This window comes from Haemaphysalis longicornis, unplaced genomic scaffold, assembly GCF_048455015.1.
Source record: "Haemaphysalis longicornis isolate Haplotype H1 unplaced genomic scaffold, Haemaphysalis longicornis Haplotype H1 scaffold_11, whole genome shotgun sequence".
Taxonomy (NCBI): domain Eukaryota; kingdom Metazoa; phylum Arthropoda; class Arachnida; order Ixodida; family Ixodidae; genus Haemaphysalis; species Haemaphysalis longicornis.
The window spans coordinates 33,316,360-33,338,860 of record NW_027526214.1 but is presented as its reverse complement, the minus strand read 5'-3'; the positions used below and the strand labels follow the sequence as shown (position 1 = coordinate 33,338,860).

General features: G+C 48.0%; 1 protein-coding gene across 1 annotated transcript in view; it reads right to left on the bottom strand.

Moving 5' to 3' along the window:
* LOC144160614 (uncharacterized) overlaps positions 1 to 22,233 on the bottom strand; it is a 30,788-nt gene extending 8,555 nt beyond the window's left edge. Inside the window, exons 1-4 of the mRNA XM_077691851.1 lie at positions 21,956 to 22,233; positions 8,503 to 8,662; positions 5,902 to 6,014; positions 1,913 to 2,048 (exon numbers count right to left, since the gene is read on the bottom strand). Of these exons, the coding sequence (XP_077547977.1) occupies positions 1,913 to 2,048; positions 5,902 to 6,014; positions 8,503 to 8,662; positions 21,956 to 22,233 (687 nt within the window). The remainder of the gene's footprint in view (positions 1 to 1,912; positions 2,049 to 5,901; positions 6,015 to 8,502; positions 8,663 to 21,955) is intronic.
* Between the last annotated feature and the right edge of the window lie 268 nt (positions 22,234 to 22,501).

Sequence of the window (22,501 nt, the reverse complement as noted above, 5' to 3'; positions counted from 1 at the left end):
GAACACCAACGTTCCCAACTCGGGCAAGATACGTTCCTGCGCTGCTGAATACATGAGCGGGAAATAAATGTTGACTTTTCCTCTATCTCGATCCGGCATTACATGGACATCGAAAGAGAAATTCTTGTTCTAGGGCTGCTGCAACAGGCCCGCAACAAATATAAAGTAACAACTATATTATTAAGAGCAAAATTGAGCCTAATTATTTTGAAAACCATGTCTTACTTCTTTAGAATACTCTTGTGTGGAGTAACAAAGGCGCTCGACATATGCGTAGCGTGCTTTTTTCAAGTTGTTTTTTCGAAGTGCACAAAAGTTTTACTTTTGTATTTTTGTGTACAACAATTATAAGCCAGAAAACCGAAGTTTAAATAAATCGCCATACATATTCAAGTGCTGCTACACCATTCCCTTTTATTATTTTCACAAATATGACCCTCAAGTATCTTCAAATTTTGTGTTCAGATCAGCATTTTCACGACACTTCCGATAAGTAAACGTTGTATTAAAACACCGGCATTGTGGATCAGTTTCTAAGGCGATGTGCTGGTGACCCAACGACGCGGGGTTGATTCCCGCCTGCGGTGTATGCTATTTTGATGCGACAAGCGAAAACGCCAACGAATCAAGATTTAGTTGCACGTTAAATATAGAAAGAAGGTTGAAAATAATCCATAGCCCTCCCCTACTGCGCCACGTAGCTTCAGCGCGTTGAACTCCATACTGAAATAAACTTTATAATCAAAGCGCGCCTAGATGTTCGAGATTCAGTAAAAAAATTCGACTTGGAGCCTGTGGCGGGGGTAATTCTTCAAGATACTCAAATCTACTAGGTATAAATTTTTGTATCTTTACAATGCGTCAGCACTTATTTTTTTCTCTCTCACCGAACATAAAACTCAGCCCGATGAGCACGGTTGGCGAGGGCTTTAGAAGCGCGCCACAAAGCGTGTCTGCTACGCCACTCACCCTGCCTGCAAATGATCTTTTCATTAACTTATGCATATGTCCGAGCCTAAATAAGACAAAACCATTAGCTAAAAATGCGGACGGGACAGGCGTAAATAATCAACTATATATTACAAAGCAAAACACACAACCGTAAAACCCCAGAGATAAAAAAATATTCGAAGCGTGCCAACTGACCACAGAAGCTGCCAGATGTGCCATCAACCCTTCACTGCACCGTTCAAAAAAGGAATTCGATTGCCTTAACATTAGTTGCGCATAATAATATAAACTGTGCAGGAACGCGCATTCTTTTGGGTTACGGGCACTGCGGTTAGATGATTTGATTTGTAATATTCAGGTAGTGTCCTTCGGCTGTAGCGTCAGCATTCCTCTCACGGGTTCACTATTTTGTGCGCGAGAAAATATCCATGTTATTCCAATGCAATCTTGCCAAACTGTCCGCTCTAATAAGTGTTTGGGATAGTTGTGTCGATGATCCCATCTGCTCGCTTTAGCAGACGACATAATTGGCTGTTTGTCTTGCTTTTGTTGTCTAACGGCATCGGAATTTCGATACTGTGATTTCTATTTCATCTGTTTCCCGCTTGCTCTACCCTGCACTTGTTTCGAACTCCTTTATACAACGCATACAACTAGAGACGGGGAGTGTCGACAAACTGCATGTCTGGTCGGTGCATCCCTTCCCCTTATATCTGCCGTGCAACTGCAAGTGTAGCAACCACTACCGCTACCGGTTCTCCACTCTTCACATCCAGTGTCTACACAAGCTGTATCAATATCGGTCCTTCTCGCACTCGTTGTCCATCGAGTGACGGTGTACGTTTTGGCTGGCATGCCGCATATCTTTCTCAAACAATAGTTAAACTACCGAGAGAACGTGGTTTCTGCCTAGCGGAGCCGCCAAACCACCCTCGACAATAAAGTGCTGTGATGGACTTACCAGAGTGTGGCCGTATTCTTTGGCGTTCTCCGGAAAGGAGAAGACTGTGGGTGGCAGAATGCGACAGTTTGGCCTGTCGTTGTCCGCGTAAGATATGTGGCCAAGTGAAATAAGGAGGCTGGGTAGCTGCGCCTTCCTGCGAAAAGAAGGGAAATAAAAGGCAGCAAAGTTCTCGAAATTTGCTGTACCCGACACCTCCACCGCGCAACTTCTCGACGTGCCACGTAGCTTAGTAGAACGAAATGAAGCGCACCTACGCGACAGCTCCACCCCAATCTACTTTTCCGGGAAAACTTCTTTCGGAGTTATGTGAGCACTGGTTGCAAATGCATCGATGAAAATCAGGCACCTCTCCGTCTCACGACGACTATGGTTGGAAGCGAAGATTTATCGTGACGGATCATCGTCGTCTTTACACGGTGGGGTGCGGAATTTTTTCTAATTTAGACGTCCGTGCACACCGCTTCAAATCCAAACCAATTTAACCATGTCGAAGTGGAGCAATAGTACATGGAGCCTGCTTAGTAACGCGAGAACCCCGGGTTTGCGTCTTTCACTCCACCCACTTTCGCGTTGCAGCCGCCATCAGTGAGATCACTAAAGCTTCGCTTTAAAAACAGGTTTTTTTTAGCAGCGGATCGGTTTAAGCTTGAGTTTCCGCATTGCCGGGCGCAGCACAAAAAATAGGCGCGCTGAAGCGAAGTGGAGGAAAATTCTGGGCCAAGAAAGTGTGAGCATGTGGTGATTGTGAGACGTGTGAGGCGGGCGCCGCGTAGGCACGGAATTCTGGATAAAAGGGAAGGTCATGCCGTATATTTGCAGTGTAACGAAAGGCGAAAAAAGGAAGCACAGTCTAAAACAACGAAAAAGGGTGAGTTTCTCTAGCGAGAGCTTGAATGGGGGAGAAACAAACGTTCTCACAGATTCGGTTGGCGACGCTGAGCATGTCTGTAGCTAGTCGGCGCAAGTACGTGGTGCGTCAGAATTTCGGCCTATTTCGCAGTACCCTTGTCGTGCCTCGCTTGAAGGAATGGAACTACTCGGACGCCAATGCAGTGTCCATCACTGCAGTACCAATCATTTTAAAAAACAGCGCGAAAAATACCGGACACAAGGGTCAGCGTTCTGCAGTCGTTCCTACTCCTTGCGTCCTGTCTCCTTGGCGCTGTTTTTTGAAATGGCCAGTCACAACCAACCAGCCCTGGTCAATGTCTTTCTACAGTACAGTGCCACTCGGGAAGGCTAGGTATCAATCAACGCGCAGTCTTATCACTGTCGCTGTGAGCGCGAATGTTCTACTTCTTGTGTCCATTCGCAGGCGCGTGTGTATGTGGGCCGGTGCCTGCATTGCCTGTTCTGGCGCAGCAGTTAGCTTTCAGTATACCATCGGCGTACAGCAAGTGAAATTATGCAAACTCGAGCATTTTTGACGGATATTTGTCTTGTTTTTATTGCCCATACCAGAACTTTTTCGCGTCGGTAGCAAACAACAGTTGAACATGACGTTTCTTCAGCTGCAAAAATTCCTGTGCGTCGTGACATTTCGTATTTTTGTTCTTATAGTTTGTACCTTTGCGGACAGTAGGAGTCTTCGTACGCTGCAGTGATAGGAATAAAGGGTCGATCGCTGAAGTTTCACTTTTCTCATTATTTTTTCCAACCCCACCTGTAGCCTACGTTTCGTAGGCGATTCAATAGGTCAGGTTGTTCTGATGTGCCTATATCTTTCGCGTAAAAGCATTTCCTCCATGTTTACAGTAGCTGAAGCCATTCTGTGGTTTTATGCAATTAGTAAAGCAACCTTTTTCGGTTTGCGTGTGCGTGTGTGTGTGCGTGTGCGTGCGTGTGTGTGTGTGTGTGTGCGTGTGTGCGCGCGCACGTGTGCGTGCGTGTGTATCCGAAAGACCCCATAATTTTACAAAAAGAAGCGATGGCCACGCACGGGGTCACTCTGCAGTAAGGCGTGGAAGGCATGCGAAATACTTCAAACCACCGTTTCATGTGGAGCGCAATAGGCACTTATCGGTGTGTTCGACTGTGCCTGGAACACGCTTTTTAGGAAATTTGTCTTGCACCTGGCAATTGTGTTAATTTTGTCTGTGTGCGTATGTGCTTGGGTAAGGGTATTATTTATGCGTTGTTAGGCTGCCATATGCGTGCATTGTGAATGGTTCAGTGTTTTTCTCCTGCTTTATTACTCTCTTGGCGCTGCGGGAAACTGTAAATAAGTAAATGTATAAGTACAGTTGAAGTTTCGGAGCGATGCGCTCAGATGACCACTGCATGACACGACACGTTAGGTTGGGCGGAGTGCCTTGCGATCGAGCGAGGGTTTTCAACACGAAAGTGTTTTATTCCCGGATACACGAAGATATCGCGGATGTCATTTCCGTCACGGAAGTGACGTCAGTACAAAGAAGCAAGCGGCCTGTAAAGGGTGCCCCCTGCACACAGAATCTTCTTGCGGGGAAGCCACATTTAGTACTGTAGAGTACGTTATACTTAGGATTGTTCGTTTTCGGGTTTTATATTTTAACACCAAAGGGTTTTATGCCGCGATACCCCAACATTTCACTGACGCCAGTACACCTTTGCCGAAGCAACCCGCTAGCAGAACGTCGCTCGCTAAGCACACCCACAAGACAGCCGCCGACGGGCAAATCATGCTCATCTGCAGATTTCGCTGCATATTTCACTTTCGTGTTTTACTAATTCCCGTGACAGAGGAATCAACCACATTTTTTTTCCGCAGTTTCAAGTTGCAACCCCCGGCTTTGAGGAACTGGTTAGGCCAGATTGGTGGTCCCGGAACGGGAACCTAATGCAGTCTAGTCCACTCATAAAAATATCCAGTGCCAAGAAAATCCGATCGCTATAACCAATAATTGTTATAAGCGGGTTGCAAAATAAAAAGATGGAACCGAGCACAAAGAATTTTATTCGCATGCCAGCAAGGTCGTACTACTGCTAATTTGCGGAAAAGAAGCCACAGTCAGCCACCTTTGTTTGCCGAGCAAATCTTTCCCAAAAGCATTTTTAGGTACCTAACCTAGCTGAGGTAAGTGCCCTTGGCGGAAACAAAGTCCCCGAGTGGCTGTGTGATGCATTGGGCCTCCTACGAAGACAATACCTGAATAGGCTGCCCAACCGCGTCATTAGAGTACTCACTGTTGCACTTTTTTGTGCACAATATAACCGGATTCAATCGTTATATGTGATATCGTGGCGCTGCAGCATTGTAATAAGCGGTTTATTTTACCATAGAAAGAATACAAAAGTTGACGGTGCCATAGCTGTTCATCGTTATATCCGATATATTGTTATAAACGGTATCGATATAAGTGGATTCGACTCTATGGCGTTTTGCACGTGAGCACGATGTGTTGGCGCTGCGGCGACCGACGCACCCCATTCCGCCTTATCATGTGCATCCGTCTCAGAAAAATTTGCACGGGGCACGAGTTCTGCCAAAGGGGAGGCGTATGCCCGATGGCGGCAATTTGGAAGGGCTCGGTGGAGTCGACTGGCCCAACTAACCATGTTTATGTTCACCACCACGACGGATGGTAAGCATAAACATGTGCAGGTGGGCCAGCCGAGCACGTTCCAAAGGCGCGCGGATAACATTTTATGCTGCCTAATTCACCCCCAGTTTCTTTCCATATAACCAACTCATTTGGCAATACCTAGTGCGGTGGCGATTATGTCTGATCAGATCGTCCTAGTGTCGGACTCTTCAAACACACATTGTCATCAGGAACGTCTCAAACAACTTGCCGAGGCATTTCCCAGAGGGCTAGAGAGAACCAAATAGAGGCACGGTGGTGGTGACACTGCAGGAGGCATGATGCGAATACTTTGCAGCATTTCATTGAAAGTGCACGATCTTTTTTTAACGCCGATGCGGTTGTAGTGATGGGACCCCATCACATGCGCAGGTCAATTTTTTCGTCGCCAGAAAATTGTTCATAAAAGAAGAGAGCACTCACGCGACAAGTCTCGCAATCTTCCGGGACTCCACCGCGTCGATAGGCGCCAGTCCGAGTGCTGTCTGTGGCGTTGACGCGCCAGCGTCCTTTTTCCTGAGGTGCTGAACAATTTCCTGTGGCCACACATACATAAAGCGTTAGTATGAGAAAATAGAGGGTCCAAAATATATATAAATATATATTTCCTCGCCCACCTTCCCGGCTTGATAGGTTACTCTTAAAGGGGCACTGACACAAAATTTTGAAAGCAATATAACTTGGGAGGTAGATTGGTGTGAACACATATACATCATCTGCAAAATATCAGCGGCGAATATAGCCTAGAACATATTTAAAGTCAATTTTAATGTGTGCGAAACGCATCCGAGGAGCCAGCAGAGGACCACGCGCAATCGACACCCGCGGATAATTTGTAAATAAAGAACATCCAAACGCATCACGAGTTTGTGTTTGCCGCTTCCGCAATGCCGGCGTTTTTCGCCGGCTCGCCCGGCTCGCCGCTCCAATCGGAGGGCCGGAGGGCGGAGCTTCTTCTCTCGAGAACGAACGACCCGCTCGTTGGCGGCGGAGGCGCTGTGATTTCGTCAGCTCATCGGGCAGCTGGCCGCGACCAAAGTTCTACAGCGATTCCAGACACTCTGTTTCTATTACTTGTTATTTACATTGGACGCGAAAACGCGCCGGAGACACAAAAAGCCCACTGAGCGAGTCGCACGGTCGCTGTGCAGGCTGCATCCACGGCCGCGAAGTGGCCCAGGCCGGCGCCGGTAGATCGAGTGATAGCTTGTTACCGCTGCACGAAATTGCACCCAAGTGGCAGCTTATGAGAGATGAGTTAATGATGCGATGGCTGGTGGCATTACAAATTGTCATCTGCACAGCTTACGAGAGCGGCAACCGAATATCCGCCGCAGTGCTAAGCTGAACACACCTGTAGGCGGACCTGTAGGCAGATCGACCGGCTGCTCCCAGCGCGCGTCTTGCCACCAACTGTCTCGAGCGTCGCGCGTCGTTCTTTAGCCGCGGTAGCATTTGCACTCGCGGCGCCTGCGTCACGTCCACGGTCGCTTTTTAATTAATCTGCTCACGAGATCAGTTCGTGGGGGTGTTCGCAGAAACTGCCGGCGATGCGGATTCGACAGTGCTACGGCAGCTCTGCTCTCTGATATCCCTCCGACGGTCACGTGGTCAGCTTTGTTCACATAAAATCCACCGGTTTGCGGCACCCGGTGAAACCGAAACTGTGACTGGCCGCATTGAAAATGCCTCTGATTAAACAACCGTCGCACGCTGAAGCAAATGAGGTTTCTACAGGTGATAAATAGGTCACTAGCGACTTATCGCAACAAAAAAAAAAAAACCAAGATGCAAAATTGTTGTGTCAGTGCCCCTTTAAGCGCACCGCAGCCCCAACCAGCTCGTGCCTTTACGTTGTTAACCTTTATAGCATTCGCAAGTGCTTCAACACCCTTCCCGCTCAACTACTTCGGCAACATGTGTCGTCTTCTTGCTGGTAGGGCACTGTCTGTGGTGCGGGTCGGTGAGGGGAAGCAATTCGCCCATGAGCTGGGTAGAAAATGGCATGGTTCAGAAAAACGTTCTGTATAGAAAACTTGTTCGAGAGTGGTAGCGTTGCTTTAGATATGGTTGTATAAACGTATTTGGAGAAGCTGAGATATTAGAGATGACCTGAACGCTGTTTACACACCAGGAAACGGGGTCACTATGCAGTCTTTTCATCATTACGCGTAGAACACCTTCCCTCTATGTCGTGGTAGGGACAAGAAAGTGAAAAGTCGCCACCGGCTCACGCTACTTGTGAAGCAAGAAAAAAACACATTCATGGTTTTCACACGCTGTTCAAAAAGTTGTGGTGGCATTGTCAATATTGCCCATCTCCAGGACCATTGTGCACGTATAGAAAACTAAAGGAGGTTGCATATAGTCCTTTTCGCTGTGACATCCGGTAACAAAAGAAGTGATTCATCTCAAGGTCATTTCGAAAAATAGCTCTTGGCATCCCTTTCAGTCTATTGTTACTGATAATGTGTTACCACGCGGAGACCATGGACAGAGCAGTGGCCTATGATCCAAGCGTGAATATTTGTGCCGCGGACGCGCTTCGTTCGCTCGAAAATGCGACCGAGTGCCCCAGTGAAATGTGATTGTCTGGAACCACTTCCCAACAACTGAATATGGCCGCCCGCAATCATTGTTCTGGTGTCGCCTATATTTATTCGTAATGCAGGTCGTCTATGTTGTTTCAGAGAGCGCCGGTGTGGTGCTGTCACTGCCTATACTTTACCTATTCTATACACTTTCTGCCTACACCCTGGCTGCACTCACTGTGTAGCCTTAGAACAGTGATATGTGGAGATATCTTGAACCGGACCAGGTAGCCCTGGAAATTCGAGGCCAAATTTCGAAGCTTTGAATCGCGACCTGCCGTCATGTGAAAAAGGGGGCAATAAAACCACGAAGCTGTGCCGGCAGCACTAGTACACAAGACAGCCTTTTTTTTAACCGAAAAGGGAGAGTGCTTAACCTTGAACGAAAAGAATTAGTAAGACGACAACTACGTTTTCTTTAATGCCGTATTACCTTGAGTACCTTAACGGCTCCACCGCTTCGTATGTACTTGTGTGTGGCGTAGCTCTCGTAGAGGTTAAGGATGCCGTAGTGCCTTATTCCTTGACCCCAAAGATAATCCAAACCGTTTCTGAAAGGGGGTGTCTTGCTTTGTTTGTGAACGTTGGCGAACCTGGAGAGACGGGAAAAACAACATGTAAGGCAGTGGACTCGGCGATGTCTCATTCCCGCCGCTGCAGCATTCCGTTCTTTTAAGAAGTGGAATGTGAGAATTTTTGTACTGGGAAGTGTTTCTGGATATCAACGTTTCAGAATTGAATCTAAACGTTAAAAGTTAGTTTCCAAACTACGACAGTATGTGTGACATAGTGTAGGAATACAACAGTAGATCCCAACATTAGAAACCGGACGCAGGACGTCGTTATAGGCCAGAAATGTATGGCTAGTGCATTATGCACAACACTTAACCGAAAAGTGTTGCCATGCTTCAAATAAATCAGCAAAAACTACTTACGCAGACGATACAAAATGCAGCTTTAAAAATAGCGGTACTCATCTTGGGTAATAAAGGTATTTAGGCAATCGCTTTAGGTTTCGGTAAGAGCACGTGAGTACATGCTTTTACGCAAATTTTTCAAGAAAAGGTTACATTTTTTGTCAGAGGATACAACACAAACACAAATAACTAACCATTTGCAAAATACTTCGAAATTCAGCAAACTCAGCATTCAAATATAAGGGAAGTATACGGCCCCCAGAAGCTGTTCTATAACATGTCAGAAATACAGTCAAACACGCAGTGCATTTTGCGGGTGAGATGCTGAACGGCATCTGTGCTAAGAATTGGGGCTAAAAGTTGAAAAGGTATTTTAGAAACAGTGTATAAACAGCAAACATGGCTGCAGAATGAAGGTTGGCCGGAACGTTAATCTTGGTTCATGCTAGATTATCTTTCCAGCGTCTCAGCCCAGTGTTTCGCCGGGCAGAGTGTATTTTCGGTGCTGTAAAAATCACCTCAAGCATCTTCAAAGACCGCACAAACGAAACAGCCTAAATGGTCGCTTGGTACGGGTCGATATGTGGGTACCACAGAAACCAAGATGTTGATTGATTGATTGATTGTGGGGTTTAACGAGCCGACGCAACGCAGGCGATGAGTCCCGCCGTAGTGGAGGGCTCCGGATTAATTTTGACCACCTGGGGATCTTTATCGTGCGCCGAAATCTCGTACACACGGGCGTTTTTGCTTTTCGCCTCCATCAGAAAAGCGACCAAGATGTTTGTAGATCAAAACAAAAAATGTTTTGTAGCGTAAGCTACACTCTCCGAGGTTGAGCAGTTCGGCGTGGACCTTGAAGGGTCGTGCTGTGAAGCGCGAGGAGCATTGCATTGGATTGGATTGACTTGAATTGAACAGAATTGGATTGGATTGAATTACATTAAGTTGGATTGAATCGGATTGGATTGGAAATCCCATTGGAGTATACGGGTGTATGGAGAATTGGGTATGCAGATCGCCGGTCTGCGCATTCCAGAAGAGTGACGTCATAGCCGCGGCAGACTCACTGGAGCAGGCGCGTGCCCAGCTGTGCGCCTCGGTTGCGCAGTAGCCAAGTCAGACAATGCGCCGGAACCGCTTGATAGCCTTTTCGCGCTGCTCCTGGAGAGCCGCGCTGGGGTGGCTAGCCACCATAGCCGTGCTGCGCATGGACGAAAAGCAGTGACTGGACCGGACTGGACTGAACCGGACTGGATTGCATTGCATTGTATTGCATTGGATTGAATTGGATTGGACTGGAAATCGTTTTAGCAGAGGTAAGCATGATAATCAGCTAATCCTAGACAACCAGTAAACCTAAGAATAACCAGCTGAACCTTAGCTCACGGTACGTATATCCTGGCATAGCCGAGATAATCCACTGCTAATTTTTTGTGGACCGCAGGAACAAGTGAAAACATTAAAGCTTGCACTCCTCCGTCTCACGACGACGACGGTTGAACGCGAAGCTTCCTCGTGGTGGATCCTTTGGTTGCTCAATCCTATCCTAGGAGTGACTGCTACTCTGCAGGTAAGTACCACTTTTCTAGAATACCCAAGGCAACTCTCGGGCGTTTACTCCGTCGGCCTAACGTTTGGTTTTGGGGTGTACAGCGCGAATCGGCACCTGCTGATTGGCGTTCAGTGAGCAATTCTTTTAATGTGTGGGTGCCGGTTTAAGATGTTAAACCCCATGATGTGACATTAGGCCTAATATCCCCAACCTCAAAATGTGAGGTGAGGCCTAATGCCTCGTAGAGAGAGAGAGAAATCACTTTATTGAGCATTAACCGGGTTCACGGGAGCGGTGTGGCCATCGGTTTGAGGCCGGCGGCGACGTTGTCAGCGCGGGTGACCAGAAGTATCTGGACCTCTGGGTCCGAGCTGCCCAGCGCTCCCTCCCACTGCTCGTCACTAACTATGGAGGGAAAGGGATCTTGAGGGCAGGCCCACATAGAGTGGACCAGTGTGGCTCGCCCCCCACAGAGTGGACAATTTGGCGAGGGGAATTGCGAGGGGTGAATGCGATGCAGTAGTGCTATTAGCTAACAGCCGTACGGCACGAAGCGCAACGCCATTCTTCCCGTGACGTATCCTTTTGTTGTATTCTGATTTTAAAGACGATAGTGTTTCTTGGGCTACTTAAACCTAGAAATTTTGGTCTGTCTGTCTGTCTGTCCATCTGTCTGTATGTGACTCGATTCAGCCACCCGGCCAAAGCAAAACAATGCCTGCGCAATAGTCTTATATAGTCACAGCTAAATGTACCCGTCTATGTCCGGTGTAATGTTCATACTTGTCAACATTGTTGAAGAAGAACAAGACATTACGCAAATATATGACACCAAATCAGTACAGAAGTGATATTTGCAGTGTTCCTTTATAAAAAAAATTAAACATGCTTGATTTTTCGGAAATAAAATACTTCCTCAACTGCAGAATAAGAATTCACTCCGCCGTCGCCTGATGTCGCCTGCGCCACTATAGCTTCTGGCGCCATTTTAAGACATCAACCGGCAACTGTTACGCAAGGTCCCACTAGATAAGTTCCACGTTCTGCTTGGAACGCACGTGGAGTAGGGAAACGGGGTTCTATAAACGTTGAAGTAAGGCGCCTCGATTAACGCGCGTCTTCGCATTACGACAGCGTTCGCATCTAGACGACCGGTTTGGTGCAGTGGAACGCGGGAAATTTAAAATGATTTAAGCAAACCTTTGTCGTCTTTACCTTGGGAGGAGCACGACGCAAGAGGAACAACATGAGATGCGAGCGAAAAAGCGAAGGGAGGCATTTACTTGGCTAAATGTGATAAAGACTATCGTCTTTTGACGGAATTTGCAACGAACGGAGCAGATACGCGGCCAATGTTTTTACAAACCACTTCGACCATTGCGAAATGGGACAATCTTATCGACGAGGGCTTCATAACGCGAAGGACCCAGCTTCAATTCTACCCACAAGAAGCGTTTTTTTTCCTCTTCACCCACGTACTATTCATCATCATCGTCAGAGAAATTTTGCTTCTGTGCAGTTGTTTTGGCGTAAAAATGCATTAGTGAGGATCCTAAATAATCGCTTTCAAAACAGTTAAAGGGACAGACCACTGATTGTTTTCGCGCATCTGTTCTGTAGCTCACGGGAAAGCCAGCGTTTTATATAGCCCGGTAACCACAAGCAATTTATAAACTAACGGGCGGAAATAATTTTAATTTGGCACCAAACTTTATGAAATCGGCAGGGTGGCGCTTCGTAGTGTAGAAACCTGACCCTACAAAATGTGTCCCGGACACGTGACCTGCAAACCTAGGAGCTGCTGTAACTACTGAATCGTTTATTTACTCATAGACCATTTGCAAAATAGCCCGAGCACTGGCGGAGGAGCAGTGAGACATTCCGGGAACACTGTGCACAGCCATCATAAAGAAAGCGATAACAGCGAAGATGCAGCGAACGCAGATCAGCTAACGTCCACCGCGGCGTAGTAATGGCACGTACTTCTATAAAGTTGTTTTTCCCAGAACTTGGTGGGAGAATACTCTTGCTGCTCTTCCTTTATTTGAAGCGCAGCATATTCTAGGCTTTTATTCGATGAGCTCTAGTCAACTGGCAGGCCCTGCGGCATCCTAAAATTTCAGCGTGGGATACCGTCGTCTGGGATGACGAACCGCAGCAAACGACTGCAGGATTCGTTTCTAAGACGAGTAGCCTTACTCCTGCCTACCAGTTTAGTCGTCTAGTTCTAATTGTGTTGATTCGATGCGCCCTTGCCCCGTTGTAGTGGCGGCTGCCCGCTATGAACGGACTATGACGGGCCCGTTCTTTGCAGAGCGCCTATACTTCCACTGTTCAAAGTTTCCAAACCATTTGCGGAAAGGAAAAAAAAGCATGCATAAAGACACTGCTCTTGTCTGCCAGAAATTTCCCGAACAAACTTTCGTTGCCTTGCAGAGAGTAAAATGCTGTCCCTCATCTCTCTTGATTGCTGCGATCCAGCTTTTCTTCGTCTGTATGTCAGTTGGAAACACTTGATAGGACACAAGTAAATAAGCTATGCAAGTTATAAATATGTGGTGTATCTTCCACCTGTATCACATATCATGCATTGCATCAGGGGGTTCGTACTTACGCCGAAATTTGTAGAAAAGCAGGATTATAATTCAGTTCGAGTACGGCGTGGTCGCTGCACGGTTTGCGCCGTTAACACCACGAGAGAACAATATTCGCATAATGTAAAGGCAAACAAATAAAGTCCTAGACGGTATTTTCTATCTGCTACCGTTGAAATATCAAAATAATCAGAGCGAAAACGCCTGCAGGCTCGAAGCCACAACTGCCCTCCCAGAATGTTCGTAATAAACCTTCGGCAGACATGACCCGCACGTGACACTGTAGCATAAAAAGTTGTCAGAAAAAGGAAGACGAGCGCGTTTGCGATTCACAGATGTGGAAACATCTAGAGCGCGGACACAGGGAAGCACAAATGCAGGCTCGACTTCGCCTGCGACGAAACAAATCTGCTGTCTAAATGTTGCGCGTTATTAACGGTGGCAGTCACGACCGGCACGTGAAACGCAGCTCTCAAGATAGCGTACAAAAAGACTCATTGCCCTCGAGATTCACGAATAAAAAATGGCCGCGTATCTGCTCCTTTCGTTGCAAATGCCGTCAAAAGACGATAGTCTTTATCGGCTTTTGCGAAGTAAATGCCTCCCTTCGCTTTCCCGCTGACCCCTCATGTTGTTCCTCTTGCGTCGCGCCCCTCCCAAGGTAAAGACGCCAAAGGTTTACTTAAATCATTTTAAATTTCCCGCGTTCCACTGCTCCAAACCGGGTGACTTGATGCGAACGCTGCCGTACGGCGAAGACGCGCGTTAATCGAGGCGCCCTACTTCAGCGTTTATAGAACCGCGTTTCCCTACTCCACGTGCGTTGCAAGCAGAACGTGGAACCTACCTAGTGGAACCTTGCGTAAGTGTTGCCGGTTGATTTCTTAAAATGGCCTCAGAAGCTATAGTGGCGCGGGCGACAGCAGGCGACGGCGGAGTGAATTCTTTTTCTGCAGTTGATGAAGTATTTAATTTCGCAAATTCAAGCATGTTTGATTTTTTTATAAAGGAACATGCAAATATCACTTCTGTATTGATTTGTTGTCTCATATTTGCGTAATGTCTTGTTCTTCAACAATGTTGACAAGTATGAACATTCCATCGGACATAGACGGGTAGATTTAGCTGTGACTATATAAGACTATTGCGCAGGCATTGATTTGCTTTGGCCGGGTGGCTGAATCGGGTCACAGACAGACAGACGGACAGACATACAGACATGCAGACAGACCCAAATTTCTGGGTTTAAGTAGCCCAAGAAAGACTATCGTCTTTAAAACAGGGGTCGGTAATGGGGCGCGTCGGACGTGCGTTTCGCCCGGCATCCCTGCACGTAAAGATGCCGCTTGCAAAGAGCTACGCAGCAGTGCGTGGGCATCATGCCTAATAATGCTACAAGAGCACTAGGAGCTCGTACAAAGCAAAACAAAAAAATTCACAGCATATCCACGGGGTGAATGATGATGAGTGGGCGAAGCTCCTGAGGGGAAATCATCGGTAAAACCGTGACTCTTCAGTGAAAGTTCGCCCACTACATCTGTGTCCAAACGTAACGTCTAGAAAGTCTCGCTTAAACCGCGCGTCGGCACCTTGGGGCTGAGCTCGCCTGATGCGTTTTGCAGACGCCTCACGAGCTCTCACTGCATCGGGGTCTGCCTGCCGATACGCGCGCTTTCTCGCCGCTTCCCGTTCTCTGACGTTTTGGAGATCCTCTTCGCGCCGCAGCCGTGCCGCTTCGCGTACGGCAGGGTCCTCGCGCCGTTGCCGTGACGCTTGGGCCTCTCGTTCTCGAACGCTGGGATCTTGGCGGCGTCGGCGCGCAGCCAGACGACACGCTTCGGCCTCCCGCTCCCGTACGGCAGGATCTTGGCGGCGGCGTCGCGCAGCTTCACGGAGCGCTTCTGCCTCGCGGGCTCGCACATCTGCAGCCTTATCCATCGGGCGACTCCGAGCGCGCGCCAACAGCGAACGGATTTTATTACAACGCTCCCCGCCATCTAGTAAACAATTCAAGAACTAAACTAGAGGTAGTCACGCCATCTAGTAAACAATCCAAGCGCATCTTTTCATCATATACAAGTACCGCCATCTAGTAAACAATCCAAGAACTAAACTAGAGGTAGCCACGCCATCTAGTAAACAATCCAAGAACTAAACTAGAGGTGGCTACATACATACGTCGAGGATGGACAGACCCACGCCTTAAGGAGCTTCGCCCCTAAAATATCTCTTCAGCCCTCATTCACGCAGCTGTCATCTCCTCCTTCACGGCACCGTCATGTCAAAAACTCCCACCTCCCCTCGCGGGAACCCCTGGGTAGATGCGACGCATAGGCGGAGCGGCGAAGGGACCGCGTTTTATAGCGCGCATAACGTTGAGGGCACTGCGGAAGCCGGTCCCAGTCGATGACGACGTTGGCGTACTTGAAAAGCGGCGTGCATTCTAGGTGTTGGAGCCAAGCGTGGATGTTGCTTCGCCGGAGAACGGCACACCGGTTATATGCGCAGCGCGCCCGAAGGAGAGCAAACCGCGGAAGAGAGAGCACTGCACATGCGCCGGCCCCAGCGCGTCTGCCGCGGCTATGACGCAACGTGCCGCGGCTATGAGGCAACACAATCCAACACAATCCACTTTAATCCAATCAAATCCAAATCCAATCCAAGCCAAGCCAAGCCAAGCCAAGCCAAGCCAATGCAATCCAATCGAATCCAATCCAATCGAATGCCCCTCGCGAGAGAGTGTTCGCTATCAGAGAGGAGAGGGGGTGAGCGGCGGAGAGCGCAGCTGGCGCGCCGAGGAGAATGGGGGAGGAGCGGACAACGCCGCCGACGACGACGACGACGCCGGAGGTACAAGGCGAGTGAATCAGCCTTGTCCCTTCGGCGTCGTCGTCAGCGTCGTCGTCGGCGTTGTCCGCCCCTTCCCCATTCTCTTCGGCGCGCCAGCTGCGCTCTCCGCCGCTCACCCCCTCTCCTCTCTGATAGCGAACACTCTCTCGCGAGGGGCATTGGATTGGATTGGATTGGATTGGATTGCATTGGCCCGAGAAACCGCCGCCCAAGACGGAAGACGGTGACGTGACGGGGACGTTACGGGGTGAAAAACGGCTGTGTGATTAAGGCTCATCAGGCTGTGGAATGGTGAAGCAATGGGCCCAAACGCGTAACAGCAAAGGCGTGCTTAGCGACGCTTCCTTTATCATGGCGTCGTCACGTTAACCACCAGTGTTGCTACCGCTGAATGTTCAGTGTGGCCCGCTTTATTGCAAGACACAAGTATTTGTATAAGTTTAAATTTTGCGTGTATTTTTTAACATAATTTTGAATATTTTGAAGACACACCGCCAGCCGCAGCCGCTGGGTAGTTCTCCGTGTGGCTCACTGAGCCTCCATGCCCAGAATAGATGGCAGCGTTCAGTAAACAGGACCCAGTGGGAGCTTAGGCGATTCTGCCTGAGTGAGGCGTGTTTCTCTCTGGCAAAACATTCGATTTCAGTTTCCAAATACTCCAACGGCAGCTTAAAAAAAGAAACGCGCCCTGAAGATTTGAACTGCCGACCTCCACAGCGTGAAGCCAGATTCTTCCTATCGTCCTTCCCAACAGATGACGCGTTCGTGCAAACTAGACTAGTGAATTAAAATAACTACCAGATAAAGGAATAAGAAAATCTGCGTATTCACAATTGTTTTAGCCGGGGAGAACTTTTTAAACATCGCTTTTAATCTCGCATAGAGACAATAGTATGTTGCCGTGCTGTTGTAGGTCATGGTTGGCAGCTTTATAATTGGGAGGACACATCCGGCTCACAGATCTAAAAATTTCGTTTTAAAAAGTGCTAGGTCATTATCAGCAATACCGTTCTCATTAGGGGGGTTTACGGGATGCCCTTTCACTTGGGATAGAGAGCATACACTCGACAATAATCGGTTCTCTGTCCCTTTAACCAGTATTGCTTTTTGAAAGGTGTAGTCACTTTTCTGGCGGGCTACTTCACTGTCCATACGGTGTGTTCATACTTCGCTACGGGCAATAAATAAAGAAAATTCACTTTGTTGAAAGCAAGGATGACCAGCGAAGGTGGGCATAGTCTAGGGACTGCACGAAACAAAACACGTTTGTTTGTTATTTTTGATTGGGCACACTCGCTATCCAACGAGCTGAATGACATTGAAATGACTGGAGAATTTTTCGAACAGACAGACATAGGGCTCTCCGTTTCCCTGCCACGTATTAGACATCTTACTATATGCGTAACACACAAGCAAAACGCTTTCACCATGGAGGACAGCAGTTAGGTCGCATCGGCTCATAGCACGTCCCCGTTGAAACCTTGCACCAGCAGAACCGGTTTGTCATCGGTAATTGCATCAAGTCTGGCAGAGCGTGGCCCCTTCCGCCCCCCGCACCCCCCCCCCCTCGTGCACGCATAAGTGGCAATGGGGGTGTACGCATGCCTAGACGGGAAAGACACCAACCAGAATAACGCTCCAGGAGCACTGCATGCCAGACCAGAAAAATACCAACCGAATCGTCAGACCAGGAGCCCTTCAATAATAATATACAAAATAAGAAAAACTTCCCGTCTGCCTGAATGACTCCTCACACGCATTATATGTAAAGCCCATGTAAATCCTTCCGTTCAGGGTAAAATAAATGTAGTGAATTGAAGAACAGAAACCAAGGCATAAACATCTTTGCTGCAAAAATCATATGTGCAGTTTTTTCGCATGTCTCAGTCTGTTTCATCCACTGTGTGCAAGAAGGCCCAGGAAATGCGTCTGCCGTTTACCACCTGCCAACAGCTTGTAGCCAAATAGACACATTACCGGTTACGAATAAACAAATGGTCGGCTAATATTTTGCAAGCGGAGAATGTTTTGTCCATGGTTTCGCTCAACACAGGAGTCAATTTTTTTGCGTGAACCGTAATTTTGGACTGCATTTTCATACGCGGAAGCAAAACCCGCATTCTCGCGTAACAGTATAGGCAAGATTTTCCAGCCCACTGTGACTGGACACACGCCTTCCTTGCGTGAAATCTGCCCTGGCCCCGCTTTACATCATAAAGAACCTTATTACAGGCATGTGATCACCATCCCGGTGGCGCCAACGCTTAGTACGTTTGCCCAATGGCCACCATTTGATTTCCGACAGACGTGCCACGCCGCAAACTAGCCCGAACCCACTGCACGTCGAACTTTTAGGCGACGCTAAGAATATTCATACACCACACGTATCATATCGCAAACAGCAATGTAGTTCTTGGTGACAGTTTCTGTATACTATCAGCAGTTTCTGATGATTAATTTAGGGATTTTTAAAATACTTAAAAAGTGCTATATTATCTATACCCGCAGTGGTGGCTCAGTGACGTTGATGCTACGCTCCTGAACACACTGTTGAGATGACACTTTGATTATTTTAATTCATAACTTTACTAACCTCCTCTAGTAGAGCTTCACCGGCGGATACAATTTCACCTTCATTTTACCGCAGCTGGGCCACAGCCTTGGAAGCGCATTACCTGACTCGTGCGCTTTGCTACGCCTCCGCCGTGTGCGCTAGACACGGCAGCGAACGCCGACTAGGCGCACGCGCTCTCCGCAGCTGGGTGGCCGCCTTACTACCTGACTCGTTGTGCGGCAGGATAACAGTTGCTCCGTGCTGGCCTAGTCAGTGCGCGCTGGGCTGTGGATGAGAACGAGAACGGGACGTCTTTTCTGAGCGTTGCGCGGTTGCGAGAGGCTTTGAGACGTCTTCGGATAGCGGCGTCTAACCACCCCGCCGATATACCCCTGTGACCTGCCTCACTAGAGGGATTTCGCAATGGCAACCGCGCCAATCCAGCGTCGCAGATTGAGGAAGAGCGAGCCGTTGAGCTTGCAAAAGGACGGAAGCGGGACCATAACAAAAAGCACAGCCGTCATGCCGGGCTTAACGATGAGTGCATACCTAACTATAATAATTACAGATAATCAAGGAATAACTAATTGAATCCAAGACTTACCCATGCTAGAACAAGCTTTTCTTGCTTATTCAAGGTCATCTGAGCTAATCTGCACGTTGTTTATGTAGGCCCAGTTTAGAAATACTCGTCTCCCTAAAATACTTGTACACTGTAGAACATGCACGTGGCAATTCCCTGGCGAAACACACTGTCGATAAGATAGAGGCGATGTAAACCAGTGGCGATGTAATCTTTTTAAATGTGAACTTGCAATGCCCCACTGAGTGCGATGTCGTGATCCCAAAACGCACTGCGCAAAAGCCAGGTTCGCAAAATGGGTCTCCACAAAGGCACATAAATCAAGTTCATGCTGGTGTTTCAAATAAAAACCAAGTGCCTGAAGAATAAAAAATTGTCCCCGTGGTCAGAAACTAACCTGTGTCAGTCGCGTTATAAAGCCGACGTCTATCTGATTGCTCCATTCGAATACGGCATTAAAAAGTGAAGCTTTCTATCTCTTACCAATGACGATGTAATTGCACCAAAACGCACTGCAGGAAAGCCAGCCTTACAAAGTGGGTTAACACAAATGCAATTCAGTCAGAACGCACCGCCTAAAAAGGGGAGGTCTTTACGCAAAACACACAACAAGGTATAGCACTGCAAGACAAATTCGCGTAAACCACCGCGGTGGCTCAGTGGCTAAGGCGTTGCGCTGCTGAGCACGAGGTCGCGGGTTCGATTCCCGGCCGCGGCGGCCGCTTTTCTGATGGAGGCGAAAAGCAAAAACGCCCGTGTGTACGAGATTTCGGCGCACGATAAAGATCCCCAGGTGGTCAAAATTAATCCGGAGCCCTCCACTACGGCGCGCCTCATCGCCTGCGTTGCGTCGGCGCGTTAAAACCCTCAATCAATCAATCAAGACAAATTCGCATTCTAATTGAATCGCTGATGATGGAGCACGCGTCATCATCGCATTCGGGTCGACCGGCCTCTCATTTGCTTTCGTTGAGCGGGTGTTAGCTTTGTACTTTGGCTGAGTTGAAGTTCACTTATAACTTTGGCAGGTGACATTCCGGACTTCGGGAGCATGAATTTTCTACTTTGATTTGGCTAAATTGATGTCGAGAAAGCTCCGCATTTTAACCTTCTTTCGCTTATGAAAGGGGAATTAGTATTTTTGTCAGCAACAAAAGATTGCACACGCACGCGGCATCCAATTATTGAAGCTTGGTACATATTTCCACGAGCTTCTGCCAATCTCCCCCCTCTAGCCTTGCTAATCAGCACGTCTTGCGTTTTCTACGCCATACGAGCCGTCAAACACGTGATTCCACACTTCTACTTGGCATTAATCAAACAATTGTTGTAAAGCCGTTATCCTTTGAGGCTGATCAACATGACACATGCTCAAATATTCGGAATCTCGGTGGTTTAAAGCGGTGAAGCTACATTTCGGCGTGCCTTAGTGCACATGTTCACAAATGTACGTCGCAGTTGCTTGCACATGTTCATAGGCAGCTCTAACTGAACGTTCACAATCGGGCACTTGCGGGCTTTAAGGCTACAATGCGTTTTTTTGTAGCGGATTTTGCGACGAGAAAGCTCGTAGTAGAATAGACAGAAAAAATACACGCACAGGACACGCCGAGAACAGAGAGTGCGTCCTGGCTGTATCTACTTTCTGGGTTTGCTTGCTGCGCTCTTATCGCGGTCAAGGCTTCCGCTTAAAAATTAAAAACCACAGCCACCAGGAGAGAGAGAGAGCGAAACACGCTTTATTTCTATCCAGGCTTAGGGACGGTTAGGCCGCGGAAGCGCCGCTTTATAGGCCCTAGCCATGTCGACCAGGGAACACTGGGGCTGGACGACCGAGGGCGAGGGCAGACAGCCAGGAGGCGAGGGAGTGGGGGTGGCAGGGAGAGAGGGAGCAGGGCGGGTCAGTGCCAGATAGCGGCGGAGGGGGGGGGGGGTGTCTTCGTAGTCCCCGCAGTGTGGACAAGCGGGGGTTGGCAATAGGGATGGCGATATGTGGGTGAGAATGGACCGAGTGGCGAGGGACTGGGTTTGGATCTATCTCCATAGTGCTGATTCAACGGGGGATAACAGACGTCTACTATTGCGCAAGGGAAAACAACAATATCAAAATAGGCTGAACGTTCCAAAGTTTTGGCTCCTGCGAGCTTTTGGAAACTGAGGTGACTACATTCGTGCCTCGGGTTCGTTAAAAATGCAGAACACGTCAAAAAGAGCTTGGGTGTGCCATGCGGGACAGTCGAGGCTTACGTGCAGCGCCCTTCGTCATTTGTGTTTCGTAGACCCGGTTGCTTATATTTTCCTTTTCTTGGATCTTTTTATTTAATCAGCGATTATAAATCAATGAGCCAATCAAGTTCCGTATGGTGTGTGCTTTGAGCACATGAACCTTTCCAAATGCATTTCCCGGTAATAAACATTTATTGATGAATTGATTGATGCATTGATTGCTTGAGTGATTTTTGATTGATTGATTGATTAATAATGCATTGATTGCTTGATTTATTGCTAGATTGATTGGTTGATTGACTGATTGATTCATTCATTGATTCGTTGATTGATTGATTTATTGCTAGATTGATTGGTTGATTGACTGATTGATTCATTCGTTGATTAATTGATTCATTGATTCGTTGATTGATTGATTGATTGATTCGTTGATTGATTGATCGATTGATTGATTGATTGATTGATTGATTGATCGATCGATCGATTGATTGATTGATTGATTGATTGATTGATTCCTTGATTGATTGATTGATTGATTGATTGATTGATTGATTGATTGATTGATTGATTGATTGATTGATTGGACAAGTGACAAGCCACAACTCACTCGAGCGAGAGGGACATCCCGAACTCGGTCTTCGCGTGCCTCTGAGCCCGGAGGAGGAACTCCTGCACGTTTCCCTGGAAGGCGTTGGAGGCGGTGAGGGAGTTGAGGTTGTCTTTGTAGAGGGAGTCGAAGAATAGGAACTTGCACACGCCGTCCGTGGGAAGCGACACCGCCGCCGAGAACTTCACGCTTACGCTGCACACGAGCGGGGCCTCGGGGTACAGGCTTGGGGGCTCTGCAGCACGCGGGGGAAAAGGCCACTCCACTATTGCGACCATACGTCGTTGCCTGGTGAAAAGGCTAGCCTGTTAAAAAACGTTCAGCGGAGGTGTTAGCATATTTTCATCACCGAGACAGAGCTTTTACTGCGATAACATACTGCTTCGCATTGGCCTTGGTCGGAAGCCAATTCCAACGGAAATATCAACGGGTTGTCAAGCGGTTACTGCTTCCGATGCACCATCTCGAAATGAAAGTCCAGGCACCAAGTGGGAACAGTATTCTACGCTGCATACGCTCCGACATTTCGCTGGCCCTTCCGGATAG